General features: G+C 25.6%; 4 protein-coding genes across 5 annotated transcripts; 3 read left to right on the top strand and 1 right to left on the bottom strand.

The window, feature by feature from the left end:
* Nucleotides 1-148: 148 nt before the first annotated feature.
* On the top strand, nt 149-2,443 carry OCT59_025135 (uncharacterized protein; the record flags this gene model as incomplete). Its single annotated transcript, XM_066136337.1, has 10 exons — nt 149-184; nt 253-288; nt 363-480; nt 543-638; nt 716-860; nt 937-1,033; nt 1,170-1,271; nt 1,354-1,492; nt 1,565-1,678; nt 1,757-2,443. 10 exons carry the CDS (start codon nt 149-151, stop codon nt 2,098-2,100), a joined length of 1,227 nt encoding a protein of 408 aa, XP_065991890.1. The 3' UTR covers nt 2,101-2,443.
* Nucleotides 2,444-10,939: 8,496 nt separating this feature from the next.
* Nucleotides 10,940-11,587, bottom strand: OCT59_025134 (uncharacterized protein). The gene is made up of 2 exons (XM_066136331.1): nt 11,405-11,587; nt 10,940-11,334 (listed from the first exon to the last, which is right to left on the bottom strand). The coding sequence occupies exons 1-2, from the start codon at nt 11,560-11,562 to the stop codon at nt 11,163-11,165; spliced, it is 330 nt and encodes a 109-aa protein (XP_065991889.1). The 5' UTR covers nt 11,563-11,587; the 3' UTR covers nt 10,940-11,162.
* A 484-nt stretch (nt 11,588-12,071) lies between these two features.
* On the top strand, nt 12,072-13,078 carry OCT59_025133 (uncharacterized protein; the record flags this gene model as incomplete). 2 transcript variants are annotated; one of them, XM_066136326.1, is made up of 5 exons in its annotated part: nt 12,072-12,258; nt 12,331-12,448; nt 12,519-12,572; nt 12,638-12,864; nt 12,949-13,072. In XM_066136326.1, the coding sequence occupies 4 exons, from the start codon at nt 12,072-12,074 to the stop codon at nt 12,735-12,737; spliced, it is 459 nt and encodes a 152-aa protein (XP_065991888.1). In that variant the 3' UTR covers nt 12,738-12,864; nt 12,949-13,072. The 2 variants fall into 2 exon arrangements, with proteins under 2 accessions (XP_065991888.1, XP_065991887.1); XM_066136325.1 differs by having other exon boundaries at nt 12,519-12,864; nt 12,949-13,078.
* A 650-nt stretch (nt 13,079-13,728) lies between these two features.
* Nucleotides 13,729-17,250, top strand: OCT59_025132 (uncharacterized protein; the record flags this gene model as incomplete). Its single annotated transcript, XM_066136320.1, has 2 exons — nt 13,729-13,900; nt 13,977-17,250. 2 exons carry the CDS (start codon nt 13,729-13,731, stop codon nt 16,718-16,720), a joined length of 2,916 nt encoding a protein of 971 aa, XP_065991886.1. The 3' UTR covers nt 16,721-17,250.
* Nucleotides 17,251-17,561: the final 311 nt, after the last annotated feature.

Raw genomic sequence — 17,561 nt, 5'->3', positions numbered from 1 at the left:
AAATTATGTCACGTGACTAAGCATCATATTTTACGTCGCACAAATTAAGTCACGTGATTAAGCATTGATTGATAATTGATTTGTATATAACGTACGGCTAAATAACACTGATTTGACTCAATCGTCTAATCGCCTTGAAAGAAAAAAAATGTTTCGTTTTAAGGTCTTTCATATCGCAAAGAATGTAGGTTTACTACAACAAAATATGATAAATTTCTTAATTTTTGTAATTGATTAAATTTTTCATCATAGTTGTCACGTGGATATTCTACGATCAGTGGTATTAACGTAAATTTCTGGGTTTTTTTAAAAAAAATTTTGCTTTGGAAAAATCATAACTGAACTACTTAGTCAATTTTTAGCAAGTTGTTATAGTTTCGGCTGTGAGAACGCCAGTTGGTTGCTTTAATGGCTCATTGAAAAAACTTAGTGCTCCAGAGCTTGGTGCTATTGCGACAAAAGGAGCGCTCGAGAAATCAAGTATGAAAACGAACTTGATTAAATGATATTCAGGAATAAGCTTAATTTTAATGTCAATTTAGATTTAAAACCGGAACAAATCGAAGAAGTATATTTTGGTAATGTTTTGCAGGCGAACATTGGTCAATCACCAGCCCGTCAGGTAGCAATAAAAGCAGGTAAACGTACAACTTTAAAATCAGAAGAAAGATAATTACGGATTTTGCAAATTTGTTAATCCAATTCTCGGAGTTAGGTTTACCAACTTCAACTGAGGCAACAACAATTAATAAGGTATGTGCTTCCGGCATGAAAGCTGTTATGTTAGCTGCACAAAATTTGTCACTTGGAGATCGATCTATAATGGTTGCCGGTGGTATGGAGAGTATGTCTAATGCTCCGTAAGTATATTTAAAATCTTTAATCTTTACGATCTTCTAAATGTTTACATTAGTTAATGTAATTAAATATAAATAGATATTACGTGTCAAGAAATGCCATATATGGAAATCAAACCATGACGGATGGAATTATCAAAGACGGTTTATGGGATGTATATAATCAGATACAGTATGTAATCTCTGTGCATTATTAGATTTTCAATATGTATAAGGCCTATGTTAACAAATTTGTTTTTATATAGCATGGTAAAGTATCTTTTAGTAAAAAAGAATTACTTTTATTAGAATAATTAAATTATTTCATAATAGGGAAATTGTGCTGAAAACACAGCTAAGAAGTACAATATTTCAAGAGAAGTTCAAGATGAACATGCTATTGAATCTTATAAACGTGCTGCTGAAGCTTGGAAGGTATGCAATCCAATTTTTATAATACGAAGAAAGTTATCTATTTAAATGATTTTTTTCTTTAATTAATAAATCAATAAATTAGAATGGTGTTTTCAAAGAAGAAGTTATACCTGTTGTTATTAATGAACGAGGGAAAGATGTCGTCATTGACGAGGATGAAGAATATAAGAAAGTCAAATTTGATAGGGTCAAATCCTTAAAGCCGGCCTTTCAAAAAGATGGTATATAGTTGATGTATTTTATTGATATAAATTTATACTTTTCTGATTGGCTATATATTAACGTATAAAAAGGCACGGTTACTGCTGCTAACTCATCAACACTTAATGATGGTGCAAGTGCTTTAGTACTTGCAACTAAATTGAAAGCTGACGAAATTGGTTTAAAACCTTTGGCTAGGATAATTTGTATGTTAAACCTTTATTTATATTTACTTGCCAATTTATTAAATAATGAAAATTTTAAAAATTTTTCCAATTATATAGCATACGGCGATGCTGCAGTTGATCCAATTGATTTCACAATTGCTCCATCACAAGCACTTCCAGTAGCATTGAAAAAAGCTAGATTATCAATTTCAGATATTAGTTTATTTGAGTTCAATGAAGCATTCAGTGTCGTAGCTCGTGCAAATGAACAAATTTTGGGTTTAGATCCTTCTAAAGTTAATATTGCTGGTGGTGCTGTATCTTTGGGTCATCCTATTGGAAGTTCAGGTTCTCGTATTCTTGTTACCTTATTACATTTACTTAAACCACGTCAGTTAGGAGCAGCTACTATTTGTAATGGTGGTGGTGCTGCTTCTTCAATAATTATTGAACGTCTTTAAAAGTTTGTATGATTGATATTTTACTTTGATCTATTTATGCAAATATGTCTCAATAATTATTTTTATTATTATCATTACAATATTTTCACTCAATTTTTTACAGTCCACGGATTTTTTAATTCTCTTTTCTTTTCTTGTGTTTTTAATTTTTATAAAAAAATATATTGAAAATAAGAGGTTCCTTAACGTACGCACCGTGCGTACGTACATCCTACCATAGTTTAGGAGTTATGCACTTGCACGTGATAACGTTTAACTTAACTCCGGCCAGTGCGTATGTTAATATCGTACGGAACATGGATACTCTGAAAATAATAAATGCCTTTAAGGCTTTAATATCCATATACTGTAGTCCCGAAAATAAGCATCCCCCGAAAATAAGCACCTTTTGCCCGCAGCGAAGATTATTAACATTAATAGAGGCTGCGTTCCATTAAAGAAAGCTCTTAAGGCTTTGGAAATTTGGGGAAACAGTGATAGTTAAATAGTTAAATTGTGATATATTCTTTTCACAAATGTAGAATTAAAAAAATTATACTTTATATCAGCATGTTATGACGATTTGGCCAGAATTATGATGATTTTGGCCGGCATTATGTGCAAAAAAGGGATGCTTATTTTCGGGACTATATTAAGATCTTTAATTTTTAGACTGTAACTGGCATTTTAAAAAGCTTTTTTTTTTTATATACACAGTGAAATTCGATAAACCGGATCTTCGATAAATCGGATTTGGGCCTAAACCGGATTTTTTTTGCTGGAACCCAAATCATATATATTAAAATAGTTGTATAGTAAAAATGATTCAATAAACCGGATCACGTAATCACTAACCAATAAAATTTAAGTAACGTGATGCGGTAAATCTTAATTTTGGCCAGAATTATAAAAATCTTAATTCCGGCTGAAGTTATGTATCACTTATATCTTCAATTAAAAATATTTTATATTCATTTTCATGAATTTTTTGAAAATTCTATCAAAATTTTTTCGTTATACTGGATATCCCAATAAACCAGATATTTTTAGTGAAACTGATAGATCTGGTTTATTAAATTTTACTGTATATACAGTTAAATTTTAAAGTACAGTTAGACCTCTACAATCAAAGCTCGTTATAGTAAACTTTCCGTTCCACTATGTAATTTTTTCCCTTTTTTTCACTATAACGAGATTTATTAAGAAAATTCACTATATCGAGAGAAATTAATTATAAGGAAAAAAATCAATAGGTCACTATAACGTGATTTTACTTAATGTTCACTATAACGAAATTTACTATAACGAGCTTTGACTGTATATAATCACTTCCTAATTTCTATATAAGAATACCTCTTTATAAATACCTATTTTGCTTAATTTACATTAATAAATTGACTCCTGTTAGTCTGTATAATCACATCAACTCTATATAATTATTGTTTTTTATCCAATTAGGTAAATATAGTAATCTAATTGTATTAATATTCTATATATTAATTAACAGATGTTTTTATATTCTTACATATAATTAATAAACTCACAAATTACACTATCTTGGTTAAAAATATTCTATATATTAATAATTACATATATAGTCTGACCTTTCTTTAAAATTAATGATTATATAAAAAAGTGATTATATAGAAAATTTTAAATTTAACCAAAATTAAATTCTGGCCAAAATTATAAACATATTAATATTTTAGCCAAATATAGTGTTGGTTGGAATTAAGGATGGGCCCTCAAATGATTTTTCAAATTCGCAATATTGCGGATTTTGGAGTCAAATTGCGGTTAGTAATCCGCAATTCCACAATTCTGATTGGCTAATGTTTTTAAATAATAAATTATTTTTTAAACGTTTATAACGATAAATAAATAAAAATGTTTTTTAAATCAATATAATAAATTTATTTATTTATTTATTTGTTTATTTATCATTCGTCTTAAGCATAGACCGATATTTTTCTAAATTGCATAACTGTGCCGTTTCTTAGAAAAAATTCTGGACAATTTTGTCCATTTTTAAAATAAGTTTCCCGCGCTATATATTTTCATCCAGCAACCCTATAAAAAGAAAAGAAATGTTAGTGACGTTTCTTTTTAAAGAAAATTAGCAACAAACATCTTTTCCTTACTTTCTCCCTTACCTCAATTTCAAAATTCTGGTCGTGTCTTTAATTATTAAAACCCTACGAAAAGAAAAAAAAATAAATTAATTAAATTTATCAAAAAAAAATAACAAAATTTTTCCGGTCCTCCCTTACCTCAATCCAGAATTCTGGTCATACTTTTCGTCTGGCAACTCTACAAAAACGAAAAAAAAAATAAATTAGTGAAAATTATTAAAAAAAAAGTAAAATCCCCCGGTCCTCCCACCTCGAATTCCAGAAGTTTGGTCGTGCTTTTCGTTTGGCAACTCTACAAAAATGAAAAAAAAATAAATTAGTTTGAAAATATTAAAAAAAAAAGCAACAAAAACCCTTCCTGGTCCTTCCTTACCTTAATTTCAAAAGTCCGGTCATGCTTCAACAAAAACAAAAAAAAAATAAATTAGTTATTAAAAAAATAACGAAAACCCTTCCCGTTCTTCCCTTATCTTGAGCTTTTCATCCGGCAACACTACAAAAATGAAAAAAAAATAAATTAAAAAAAAAATAACAAAAATCCTTCCCGGTCCTTCTCTTACCTCAATTTCAAAAGTCCGGCTATACTTTTCGTCCGGCAACTCTACAAAATCAAAAAAAAAATAAATTTATTAAAAAAAACAACTTGCTGTCCAGTTTCTCCTTATCTACATGACTCCATTTTAAAAAGTTCAGTCATAATTTTTGTCCAGAAACTTCAATAAAAAAGAAAAAGAGATCATCAGATGATTTGTACTACGCAATTCATCTGATAATCTGTGTCAGACTGGCGGACTATAATTGGCAAATCCGCAAATCCGCAAATGTTCTGCAATTTCGTAAAGTACCGCAATTGTACCGCAATTGAATTGCGGTACTTTAGATCATTTGCAGAATTGCGGAATATTTGCAGAATTGCGAACAATTGCGAATTGCGAATTTGCGGATATTTAGACTTCAAAATCCGCAATGTTCCGCAATATCGCAAATCGCAATTATTCTGCAATTGCCTATTTGCGGCGTCATCTTTAGTTGGAATTACAAAATTTTCTAATATGAAAATTATAACTTACAAAATTATTATACAATTTTATAATTTTAGCCAAAGATTATAATACATAGTTAGAATTATAATTTATAGATTGCAATAAGTTTTTTTATTAATATAAATAATATATAGGGTCTTTGCAATAGAAAGGTACGAAACTCAAAAAATATCAAAAATTGAATTAATATTAAATTTGCATTTATTTCAGTAAAAAAAACATAATTAGCATATAAAGTAAAATTAAAATTTTTTTTGAGTTTCGTACTTTTCTATTGCAAAGACCCCATATACAGTCGACCCCCTATATAGTCACCCCCATATAATCACAACATATAAAATTCCCCTTTTATAAGCACACCATATTTTGGCCCAATGTACTAATAAATATATTAGAAAAACCTTCTCTATAGTCACAACATATGACTTTTTTTATAATCACACCCTTTTTTTTTTGATCCCAAGTGGTGTGACTATAAAGGGGCTGACTGTATATTAAGAATTTTGTGTAATAGTGATTATAACTAATATGAAGATAATTTAATAATACTAAAATTTGTTTTACAAAAATGAATGCTTATAAAGAGATGTGATTATATAAGATATGATTACATAAAAATCAAACTGTACTAATAAATTTTTTATATTTCATATTATTATTAATGAAATCCATTATACTAATATTACTTATAAAATATTAATAATTTTAATTAGAACTAATTCTACTGAAATTTTGGTTAAATTTAATTTTTACTTTATCTCTTTTTAGTATTATATTTCTTTTAACAGTTTACATTATAGCAAAATAATCATATTTTTTAAAAAATTTATAAAAGGTTTTTAAAATATAAAGGTTTAATTATCTTTTTTATTACTTTTCTTTACTTTTTTATTTTAAATATATTAAATTAACTAATAATAAAACAAAGAATTCAAATAATTTAATTATTAGAATTAGGTTTTAATTTAAAAAAAATAGCTGCAAAAATTAGTAACCCTATGAAAAGTTTTTATACTTAAAATATACTTAAAATTTTATTAAAATATACTTAAAATAAGTATCAATTTTAATTCGTGATATACTTATAGTTATACATGTTGCCCAAATTATTTTGGGATGTCATAATTATAATTTGGGATGCCATAATTCATTCGGTTTATATATAATTTACTATGTAAAGTCCAAAATAATTTGGGATGCCATAATTAATTTGGGATTTTACTTATAATTACAGCAATTAAAATAATTTGGGTGGCGTTACTTGTATTACATCAATTATTTTGGGATATAATAATTATAATTTGGGATGCCGTAATTCATTCAGTTTATATATAATTTACTATGTAAAGTGCCAAAATAATTTGGGATGCCATAATTGAATTTGGGATTTTACTTATAATTACGGCAGCCCAAAATAATTTGGGTGGCATGTATAACTTGTAGTATACCTAAAATGTATCTAAAATACTTTTAAAATATACTTTTAATCTACTTGTTTTTTGCCCAAGTACTTAAATTATATTTAAAATATACTTAAACTAGAATTTAAAGACAATATAAGTGTATTTTTTACATGTTTAAAATATTCTTAAAATGTGCTTAAAATTCAATTTAAGTATATTTTAAGTATATAGAAAATACACTTATATTGTACTTAAATTTTAATTTAAGCATATTTTAAGAATATTTTAAACATGTAAATACACTTATATTGTACTTAAATTTTAGTTTAAGTATATTTTAAATATAATTTAAGTACTTGAGCAAAAAACAAGTACATTAAAAGTATATTTTAAGAGTATTTTAGGTACAGTACATTTTAGGTATATTATAAGTATATCGCGAATTAAAATTGATACTTATTTTAAGTCATATGGACTGATTTGTCTACTTTGCATTAAAAAAAGTTATTGAATTGATTTTCATAATTTTCATTACTCAAAATTGTTTTGTAATACCAAAAAATCATCTGATTGATGATCACTTGACTAAATAATAAGTTGAACAAAAATTTACATTTGCAAAACTTAAATTATTAAATGTAAAAGAGGTGTGAAAAAACCCATTTCACTAATAAAAAACCTATTTCTCATATATATGGAATTTTTAACATATATTATTAAAAAGTAAGTATATTTTAATAAAATATAAAGTAAAATAAAAATTTATATAGTCTTAGTAGCTATAAATATTTATAAAAGTATAATAAAAATATCATATAAAAGATGGTATCATAATAGATATTTTCAAACAATAAAAATAATTATTTTATATTGGAATTTATATTACCATCTTTAGATGCAAATATATCAAGATTCACTGATCCGTTTTCTATAATTTTAGGCTCGTTGGAAAGCCCTTGTTCTGGACTTTATAGGCGAAAAAAGAGCTCGCTGATTGAATTATTAGATCCAGAGATATTTACGTTTAAAGTTGAGGTACGAACTTTTTAACATACTTAAATGCAAATATCTTGGGATCCACTGATCCGTTTTTTATAAATTTAGGCTCTTCAGAAAGCCTTGATCTGGTCTATATGAGCGGAAAAAGAGCTTGCCGATTGGATCATTAGATCTGGAGATATTTACGTTTAAAGTTGAGATACAAATTTTTAATATATATAGTAAATTCTAAGAATTATATTAATTTAAAAGAAATATTTACCAATTTAAAGTATAATAACATTAAATAAAAGTTTTTTAATACTCACCCCCAATTTACTGTATATTATATAGTATTTTGTATAATAAAAATGTAACAAAATCAATATTTTAATTAAAGTGACAAATCGAAATACTATGTATATTTTAATAAAATTTTAAGTATATTTTAAGTATAAAAACTTTTCATAGGGTAAAAATATTACTATTCAAGTATAAAAAATATAAAAAAATTAATAGTATAAATAATAAACCAAAAACTGAAAAACTATATAAGAGACAATTAATTATAATAATAGCACAGGTCGAAAAGTGAAAAATCAGGCATCAATCAGTCACCAATCGGTCACCAATCAGGTACCTGATTGGTGACCGATTGGTGACTGATTGATGCCTCATTTTTCACTTTTCGACCTGTGTAGATTATGGTTAGATATATAATGATAGATAAGTATTTTATAGTGATAAGTATTTAAAAATCTTAAAAGTTATTAATAAAATTGAAGTAAATTAAAGTATTATATATAAAATATTAAATAGAAATAAATTGTTTATTTGCATAAAATGTAAGATGCCATTTTTATTAAAAATTTACCAAAAAAAAATAATTAAAATTTGCCTAAAATATTAGAAATGGATTGTAAATAATTGGAATATAGATATGATTAGTTAATTGTATTTATTATTGAAAAAAATCTAATAAATCTCTTAATAACTAATAGTCTAATACTGATATAAAATCTTTAGTAATAGGAGTATTTCCATATAATGGTGTTTTATTTATTTAAATAAAAGTTAATGTTAAATTGTATTAAAGTATTCTCAATGAAGATTTTTTAAATATGTTAGAATATTATAATTTAAATCATAAAAATATTATTTTTAATAAGATAATATTTTAAGTATATTGCAGTCAAATGAACTTTAATAAAAAGATTTGTAAAATAAAAGATCATATAAACAAAACAATATAAATAGATATAAAATATATCACATTAATTTTATATTTAAAGTTGCTTATTGAAATTAGTGAATTTTATCATATCAAAATTGTTAAAATTATTTTTTATTTTATCATTTGCATTTTGATCAATTTTTATTTCATCATATTAAAAATGCCAAAATGATTTTTACTATTTTGGTAATAATCTTTTTATTTTTAACAAGTATTTATAAATCAATTTTATAGGGGAAAACTAGAACCCTAGAAAATACATAAATAGGTAGAGTCCAGCTAAAAAAATTTTACTATGAGCTCTAAGCATTTTTTCAGGACCAAAACTATAATAATACTAGCCAGTTAGAAAATTAAATTTCTGTCTAGTATTATTTAAAAAGAAAAGATTTACACAATTTTTTTGGCAAATTCTAAGCAACTTGAGATCTTACCTATTTATATATTTTTCAGGATCCTGAAAAACTTTTGCAAAATATATATAAGTATTTGAAATTATAAATTTTAATTTTGATGAAGAAATTATTTTTTAAAAAAAATTACAAAAAAAAATTGAAATGTATAATAATATAATTTTGAGAAATATTTTTCAGTTAAAATGCTATAAGAAAAATTCTTTATATAAAAGAAAGAAAAATCAAATATAAAATAGTAAAGATTAAAGTAAATTATATGGCAAATTTTATAATGAAAGGGTGATTTCTATATTTATACCAAATGCATTTTAGAGTAATTTAAAAATAATAATATTTAATTACTTAGTTGGCTATTTTAATTTTCAGATTTAAATCTGATTAAAGCATCTTTGAAATTAATATTTTATATAAATCCAACTTTTTCTTTAAAATTTGATTCAATACTATTTCAATTTAAACTTAATTTAAATTTGATTTAAACTTCAAAAATATTATCTTAACTTTTATATGAACCTTACCCTAAAATTTGCTTAAATTCTATTGGTTAATTAGTTAAAAAGGAAAAAAATCATAATAATGTAACATAAAATTTTTTTTTATAGTAGGATTTTTAACAAATTTATATATAAACCTTACTTTAAGCAGTTAAGCTTGAAAGTAATTTATTTTATAAGTAGGTAGGATCCTTTTGTGATCTAATAATCTGATTTTAATGATTTTTTTTTTAATCAATAGCTTTTGTTACTCTGATTAAAATAAAAAAAAATCATTGAAATCAAACTACTAGATCAAAAGTTATTCATGGAATCAATCAGAGCTACATTATATTATAAATCATTTTGTATGAAATACTATTTGAAATGATGTAAACTACTATCTTAGACAACTGGATATGAAAATTAGAGTAATAATGCATTATGGAAATATATTACAAAAATATGGAATGAAATATCATTAAAAGCATATACAAAATTAATAAATATGTTGTTAGAGAAAATTAATGATGTTTTCAAAACTAAGAAAAGGTATATAAGATGGATGGTAAACAGTGGATTAATTGTTGTTAGAGATGAAAACTTATTAAACATAACTGTAATGCAATTAGATGTCATTTATCATAACTAGTTAAGACATATAAAAACATATGGATATAATTTAAAAAATGAGTTAAATTTTGTGCCTCTAATTGCTATCATTTGGAGTATTTTGGTTATTATTTTTGAAAAACAGGGCTATTAGCTAAGATGGACCATTTTAAATGTACCTATTTGTTCAGTATAACTAACCATTTGACAGTGCACATATAGGATTCTTTGGAATGAAAGATGCTTTACAAATTAATAATATTAAGTTGTATAAATAGTTCTTTACTTAATGTATTCATCCTATTTTTTTTTTAATAAATTCGTAAATGCACTGCAATTAAAAAATATATATTGTCATTATATTTGTTATTAAAATTGAATAATGATCCTAACTCCTCGAATTAGTTGAACACGGAATGAACATGCTGAATATTTCTTCCTGATGTCATAAATATAGCCTGATAGTTTCGATTACTAATGATACTACATTTTTTATCAATGATATCATTTTGCTTACGTAATGGTTAATCGAATGCTTACGTACTGTATATATATAATTCAAGCAATTTACTATGTTAGCTTTCTTTTCAGTGCATTTATTTTATTTATTTATATAAAATTATGTTATACTGTATACAAATATATAGATCTCAACGAAATATGATAGACAATAAAAATGAATATTTACTTACGTCATTTTACATAATAGTTATAAAAAAAAAATTATTTATTACAACAGAATGAAAAATACTATATAAATAAAAAAATGTCCCCATAATATATTGAACTAATTTACACTGATTTCTTCCTTTGATCTAGATCTTTCTTTTTTCTTACTTTCTCTTTTTCTTCTTCCATTTTAATGAGATCATCACCAGTCAATCCACCAAGAATTTCTTCTTGAAATGTATGTACCAATACAGGTTTCGTGTCTGACGAAGCAGAATAACGACGAACACTTCGTCTTTTTTAAAAATAAAAAATTAAAAATCTTGCTTGCTTTATTTTAATTCTAACGGGAGAAAAAAACATACCTTGATTCATTATTAGGTTTCTTTTGATCAGTTTGACCATAATTTAAGTGTCTTGAATTTTCATATTTATCTCCGCCATTTGGACCAACTGGCATATCTGGCGCTGATGTATTATTGAATGAAGAAACATTATCGATAGAAGGATTTATTCCAGACATTGTTATATATATATATTTTAACCGATTTTTTTACTGTGGTGGAAAACTTCGTCTATTTATATTTAAAAGTTATGATAGACTAAATGATTAACTAAACCATTTTAAGAATACCAAATCATGTGATTATGGCTGACTGGCTGAATATATATGATGATTCCATGAAATCATATTACAGTAAATAATAAATAGAAATGTGTCGGATTATATTCCATCCTCAATGATCAATTGATTTATGCTTACAGTCTTAAATGATGGTTGTTTTAAATACTTTGACACTTGTTTTCTCCTCTCGTTGCGGTTGATCTTGTTTTTTTATGGCTACCATTTTGAAAATATCGTACATAAAACGTTCAACATGATGTAAATTAACAATAATTCGGTCTTGTAAGGTATAGCTTCAAATATAATCTATGCCAATCATCAGATGATTTATGTTACACTTAGTGTTTATCTATTTGGCAAATTTTTTTTTTTAACCTTATCTTTTGTTAATACCGCTTAGAATAAAAATGGGGCGGAAACAGAAAACTACAAATAATCTGTTAAAATCAGTTCCTTTACCAACTGAAACACAGAAAATATCCAAAGTATTAAACTGGCGTGGCAAAAACCTTTTTGAAATACAATTTTCCGACGGTAATACAACCTTATGTACTTTGCCACCGAAATTTCGTAATCTAATATGGGTAAAACGAGGTAAATAGGATGGACCACTTTAAAAGAATATATTTATATAATAAATATATATTTATTTATATTTATTTATAGGAAGTTATGTTATAATAAATCCAATAAATGAAACTGAACGAGTAAATAAAATTGGGGGAGAAATCGAACACGTTTTATTTCCTGAACATGTCAAAAATTTTAAGTCTGAGGGAATATGGTGAGTTAAATATCAATAATTCCGTTTCATTGAAATAAAATTCAAATATTATAAATTAATTAATCCAAAGGCCTCAAGAATTTGAAATCCAAGATGATGATAATAATAAAATAGTGGATTCGAGGTAAAAAAAAAAATTTATTTATTTAATTTATTATTTGATTTTAATATTCAAAAAATTTATTTCAGGAATGAAAATACAACGAACTCTGATGATCTTTTTGTAAATACTAACCGTCGTGAAATTGATTATGATACTTCATCAAGTGAGAACGAAGAAGTAGATTAACAGATTAAGTGTAATAGCGACAATCAACCTATAAGGGGAACCTTATTTATTAATCCGGAAATTATAATGGATTATTGTTACATATTACGTAATTGACTTTATTTGGAATTTATGAAAGATTTTCTGGGTAAGTTTTTTAATCGATTGTTTTTATTAAAATTAAATTTGTCCTATGTTTCATTTATCAAAATTTTCATTTTTAAAATTATAGTTAACAGTTAACATAATGATTTAATGATTTTCCATATCTTTAAAAATAATAATCATCCTATATTTTTACATTTACATAATGCCTTTCGCTGAAATAAAGCAACTTTCAAAACCAGATTTAGCAACTAAAATAATCATGTTCGTGATCGATCCTTGATTTTTTTGGCCTAGCATTTATACAATGTTAAAGAATTGTGCGTATATTAGTACTTTTGTATCACTTCATTGTATAAAATGTACAGCACTGACAATACTTTTAATTTTAAAAAATTTTTTAACCTATAGAAGCATACATTTATATGCCCATACGAAATTAAATATGTTGTACAGGAATGTTTTTTTTTCGTACGATATAAAAGAAACGCATTTTTTTTTTAAAAAAAAACAAAAAAAAAAATATTCAATGTTTCCATAATTAAAATTGTTATTAAATTAGTAGATAGGGATAGGTAAACAAGAAACAAATAAAGAGTAACCATAGTATTAAATAGTAATTATTTTTTTTATTTTTTAAATTTTTTTTTTAAGTTAGTATTTATATTTAATAAATATTATTATTCTTATTTTTTTCCGAAGAACAAAATATTAATTATTTTAACCTTCTTTTTTAAAGTTCAATGTCGGTTTTTAGTTTACATTGATATATATATATTCTTTATATAGTATATATATATTCATTATTCCTTCCTTTTCTTTTTTTTATGAAATAAAAATCAAAATTTCGTTCAAAAGTTTTTTTTCCTCACTCTCGTGATTTTACTTCCATTTTATTAAAAACATAATGTTACGCGGAGCGAAACATATACTAAAAAAGAAAACACATTTAAATAATAATGGTAATAAAGTTTCAATCAAGAAAACTACTACGGAAATAAAAGAGTTTGGTAATAATGTTACTATAGAAGAAACTCACTGGATTGTTAAAAAAAGTGCTGAACAGATCCGTTTAAGAGGTAAGGGAAAATTTTTTTTTTTTTGTATATTATTACCAGTTTAGTTAAAATTGTTTTGTTTTTTAAACTTAATTAGGATTAAGTTCAGTTAATATATTTAAACCAACGCGCATTGGTGATGGAGGTGATGAAGTAAAATATTTATTAAATTGTTTATTAAATGAAAATATATCAGAATTTGAAGATGAAATCAAAAATCAAGATTTAAATAATATAGTTTCTGCGATGAAATGGACATTACGACATTGTAATAAAACAATTATACCTTATAGTAATTATGAATCTTTTGATAGACTTGAGCAAGGGATTAATTTTGATGTTCATAAAGGACTATTTTCTAATTATTTTTTAAATTCTATACCAAATTTAAATAGAGATATTGTTAAAGAATTATTTGATGTTTGTATACAAATAACTACCACAACAACATTATCATCATCTATATCATCTTCATCTTCATCCTCTCCTACTTTAACAACACATTCTGATATTAATACTATGAACGCTCAAAAAATCATCAAATCTTTAGCATTCTGTTTAATAGGTAGTAATAATAGTAATGATGACGATGAAAAGAGAAAAATTTTTAATAATTTTGATGATGCTTATAAAGAATGGATTAAATGTTCTAATGCTTGTTTGCATTTATTTTTGGCTTATTTAAGAGAATTATCTATTGAAATTGAATTACCTCCTCATTTAACTGTATTGCTGGACAATTATGTTGAATTAAGAAAAAAAGCAATCAATGATCCTTCAGTATATCATCAATTTCAACATAAACAACAAGTTGATAATAATGTTGTTGATAAATCTCAACAAGAAGAACGTGAAATTTTTCAATCAGCGGATGGTCTTGAATCACCTACAAAATCAATTCTAAGTAGAAAAAGTTCTTTAACGGGAAAAAGAAGATCGATGGTACATTTTTCTATACCTGAAAGACCTATAAGTATACTAAGAGTTACTAGAACTATACCACCAAATATTACTACTGATAGTTTTTCTAATAATAATAATGAACGTAAATCAAGATGTGCTAGTATATTATTACCTGAAATGTTGGATAATTTGAATAGACGTACTATAGTACGTACGAGTACTATGATGACATCAGAAGAACAACAATTAGCGGAAAAAATGTGGGAAGAATTTCAAAGGAACGGTATAGCATCATTATCTGATGAATATATTAAATTGTTTTTTTCTCTTGATGAAAAATATATTGAAACATTACACAATGAAGAAATACCTCGTACTCCAATTGAAAAAAATTGGAAAGATTTTTCTAGAAAAGGCTTTAAAAGTTTTTATTTGGAGCCTCCTATAACACCCAAAAAAGTAAAGAATGAAGAAAAGAATAATGATCAAAATGATCAAAATATTAAGAAAAATGAAGATGATAAACAAGAAGTATTGGGTAGAAATGATTCCGGTATTGCTATGAGACCAAAAACTGTTGCTTGGGATGATTTTACTACTAAAGGTTTTAGAGGTTCAATAGATAATATTTCTGATGTTCTTACTTTGGATTCTTCAATTCAGACATTTTTACATAAAAAGGAAGAAAACAATAATCAAAATGTGAATACTAACGGGGGAGGAAAGAAAAGTCATAAAAAGCGAGTAATAAATTTACGTTCATTAAAGAAAAGGTCTTCTGATTCTATTAATGCCATTGCTAGAAAAATTGAAGAAAATGAGCAAGAGGAAGAAGATTGGGAAGATTGGTATGTTATAGATCCTGCACAAGATTTTACTGTTACAACACATTTGGCTATTCAAATGATTGATGAAATATTTCCTTATATCTGGATTGAAACCACTGCTGATGAAGCTACGAATCGTTGGGGTGAATGGGTTTTTATTGAGCCTAGACAAGACTTATTAAATAATGAATGTGAATGGATAATGATTGAAGAGAAAGAACAAACCATAAAAATTTGGGATGATAAACAAGTACGAGGTCGTAAATTAAGAAGAAAATCTAGCACTTTTAGTACTTTTAGTTTACCTTGGTTGAGAGCAAAATCAAATAATAATAAAAGGGAAAGTAAAGCTGAAAGTAAGCACAGACATTCTAATTTACCTCGTCGTTCTGAATCTTTTGATAATAGTGATTTAGAAGGTGATCATAACCATAATACAAGACGTAAACGTATATCCACAAAAGACATTAGTGCTCCTATACCAATAGATTATACAGAAGAAATGGCAAAGAGATTAACAGTATACGATTCAGAGAATGGAATGGTGGAATCAGGTTATAATTTTGATAATAATAGGCTCGCTCATTTATCAAACATTTTGCCTACGCAATATGAAACTGTTGCTGAGTATGATGAAGATTATGAAGATTATGCTGAAGGTTATGGTGGTGACGAATATGGCGATGAATATGGTGATGAATATGGTGATGAATATGCTGAAGGAAATGCATATAATGAAGAATATGATGGGTACGAAGGTAATGAAGGATATAATGAGACTGTTAATAATTATGATGAGAATGTAGATGAAGATAAAGCAAAAAACGAATATATAAAAGAAGAAGGATATAATGAACAATATAACGAAGAAGAATATAACGAACAGTATAACGAAGAAGAATATAACGAACAGTATAACGAAGAAGAGTATAAAGAACAGTATAACGAAGAAGAATATAACGAACAGTATAATGAAGAAGAATATAACGAACAGTATAATGAAGAAGAATATAACGAACAGTATAACGAAGAAGAGTATAATGAAGAAGATGTTAAGAATGATCAAATCGGTTACGAAAAAGAATCTTCTTATAAAGAAGGATATATATAATTGTTTGTATATATATTTTTTTTACGCACATTCCTTTTTTCCAACAAAAGAAAAATTAGCGCTCCGCTATATATATATATATATGTATGTAATTTATTGTTTTTTTTATTTTTTACTTTTGATATTTTTTTTACAATTTTTGGATTTTTGGTGGGTTCTTGGTGGGTGTTTGGATTGTTGGGTGGTTATCTTATATCTTTTTTTTTCTTCTGTATAAAAATTTATATATATATATTATTTATTTATTTTATATAATTATTTTGGTTCCTTTTTTTTAATGAAATAATATATTTATAATATTGTATATATATACATTACATTATCAAAAAAAGGGAAACATAAATGAATAATTTTTTAAATATTTCATTTAACGAGAATGCTGGTATCATTTGTAATTTTTGTAATGATTATGTTATTAAAAGAGATTTTTAAATTTTTAATAAAGTGTTTCATAAAAACCTGAAAATGTATTGACACAAATGTTTTATTTGCTGTGTATAGATTGTAATGGAGAGACCCTTCCCCTCATCAAGAGATTTATAAGAATCTGCGCCGCATCTTAACAAAATTTAGGATGTGCATATGTAAGCTTGCATGTGATTTTACAGTCACATAACATTGACTAAAATCTTTGTTAAATTATTTTAAACAAATACAGTTCACCCTCGCTATAGTGAATTTTTATATAGTGAATAATTTGCTATAGTAAAGAAAAGCTCAGGTACGGATTTTCTATATAAATAATAATTCTTAATACAGTTCACCTTCGCTATAGTGAATCCCTTACTATAGTGAATCTTAACCTTCAGCCTATGAGCTTCACTATAGCGAGGGTGAACTG

This window comes from Rhizophagus irregularis, chromosome 5, assembly GCF_026210795.1.
Source record: "Rhizophagus irregularis chromosome 5, complete sequence".
In the NCBI taxonomy this organism is placed as follows: Eukaryota; Fungi; Glomeromycota; class Glomeromycetes; order Glomerales; family Glomeraceae; genus Rhizophagus; species Rhizophagus irregularis.
This window is presented reverse-complemented; position numbering and strand designations above follow the sequence as displayed.

Bases quoted from the DNA above. Each gene is read 5' to 3' on its own strand.
- OCT59_025134 (XM_066136331.1), bottom strand. From the start codon at position 11,562: ATGTCTGGAATAAATCCTTCTATCGATAATGTTTCTTCATTCAATAAT. The intron at 11,335-11,404 runs GTATGTTTTTTT...TTTTTAAAAAAG, and splicing joins AAACCTAATAATGAATCAAG to ACGAAGTGTTCGTCGTTATT.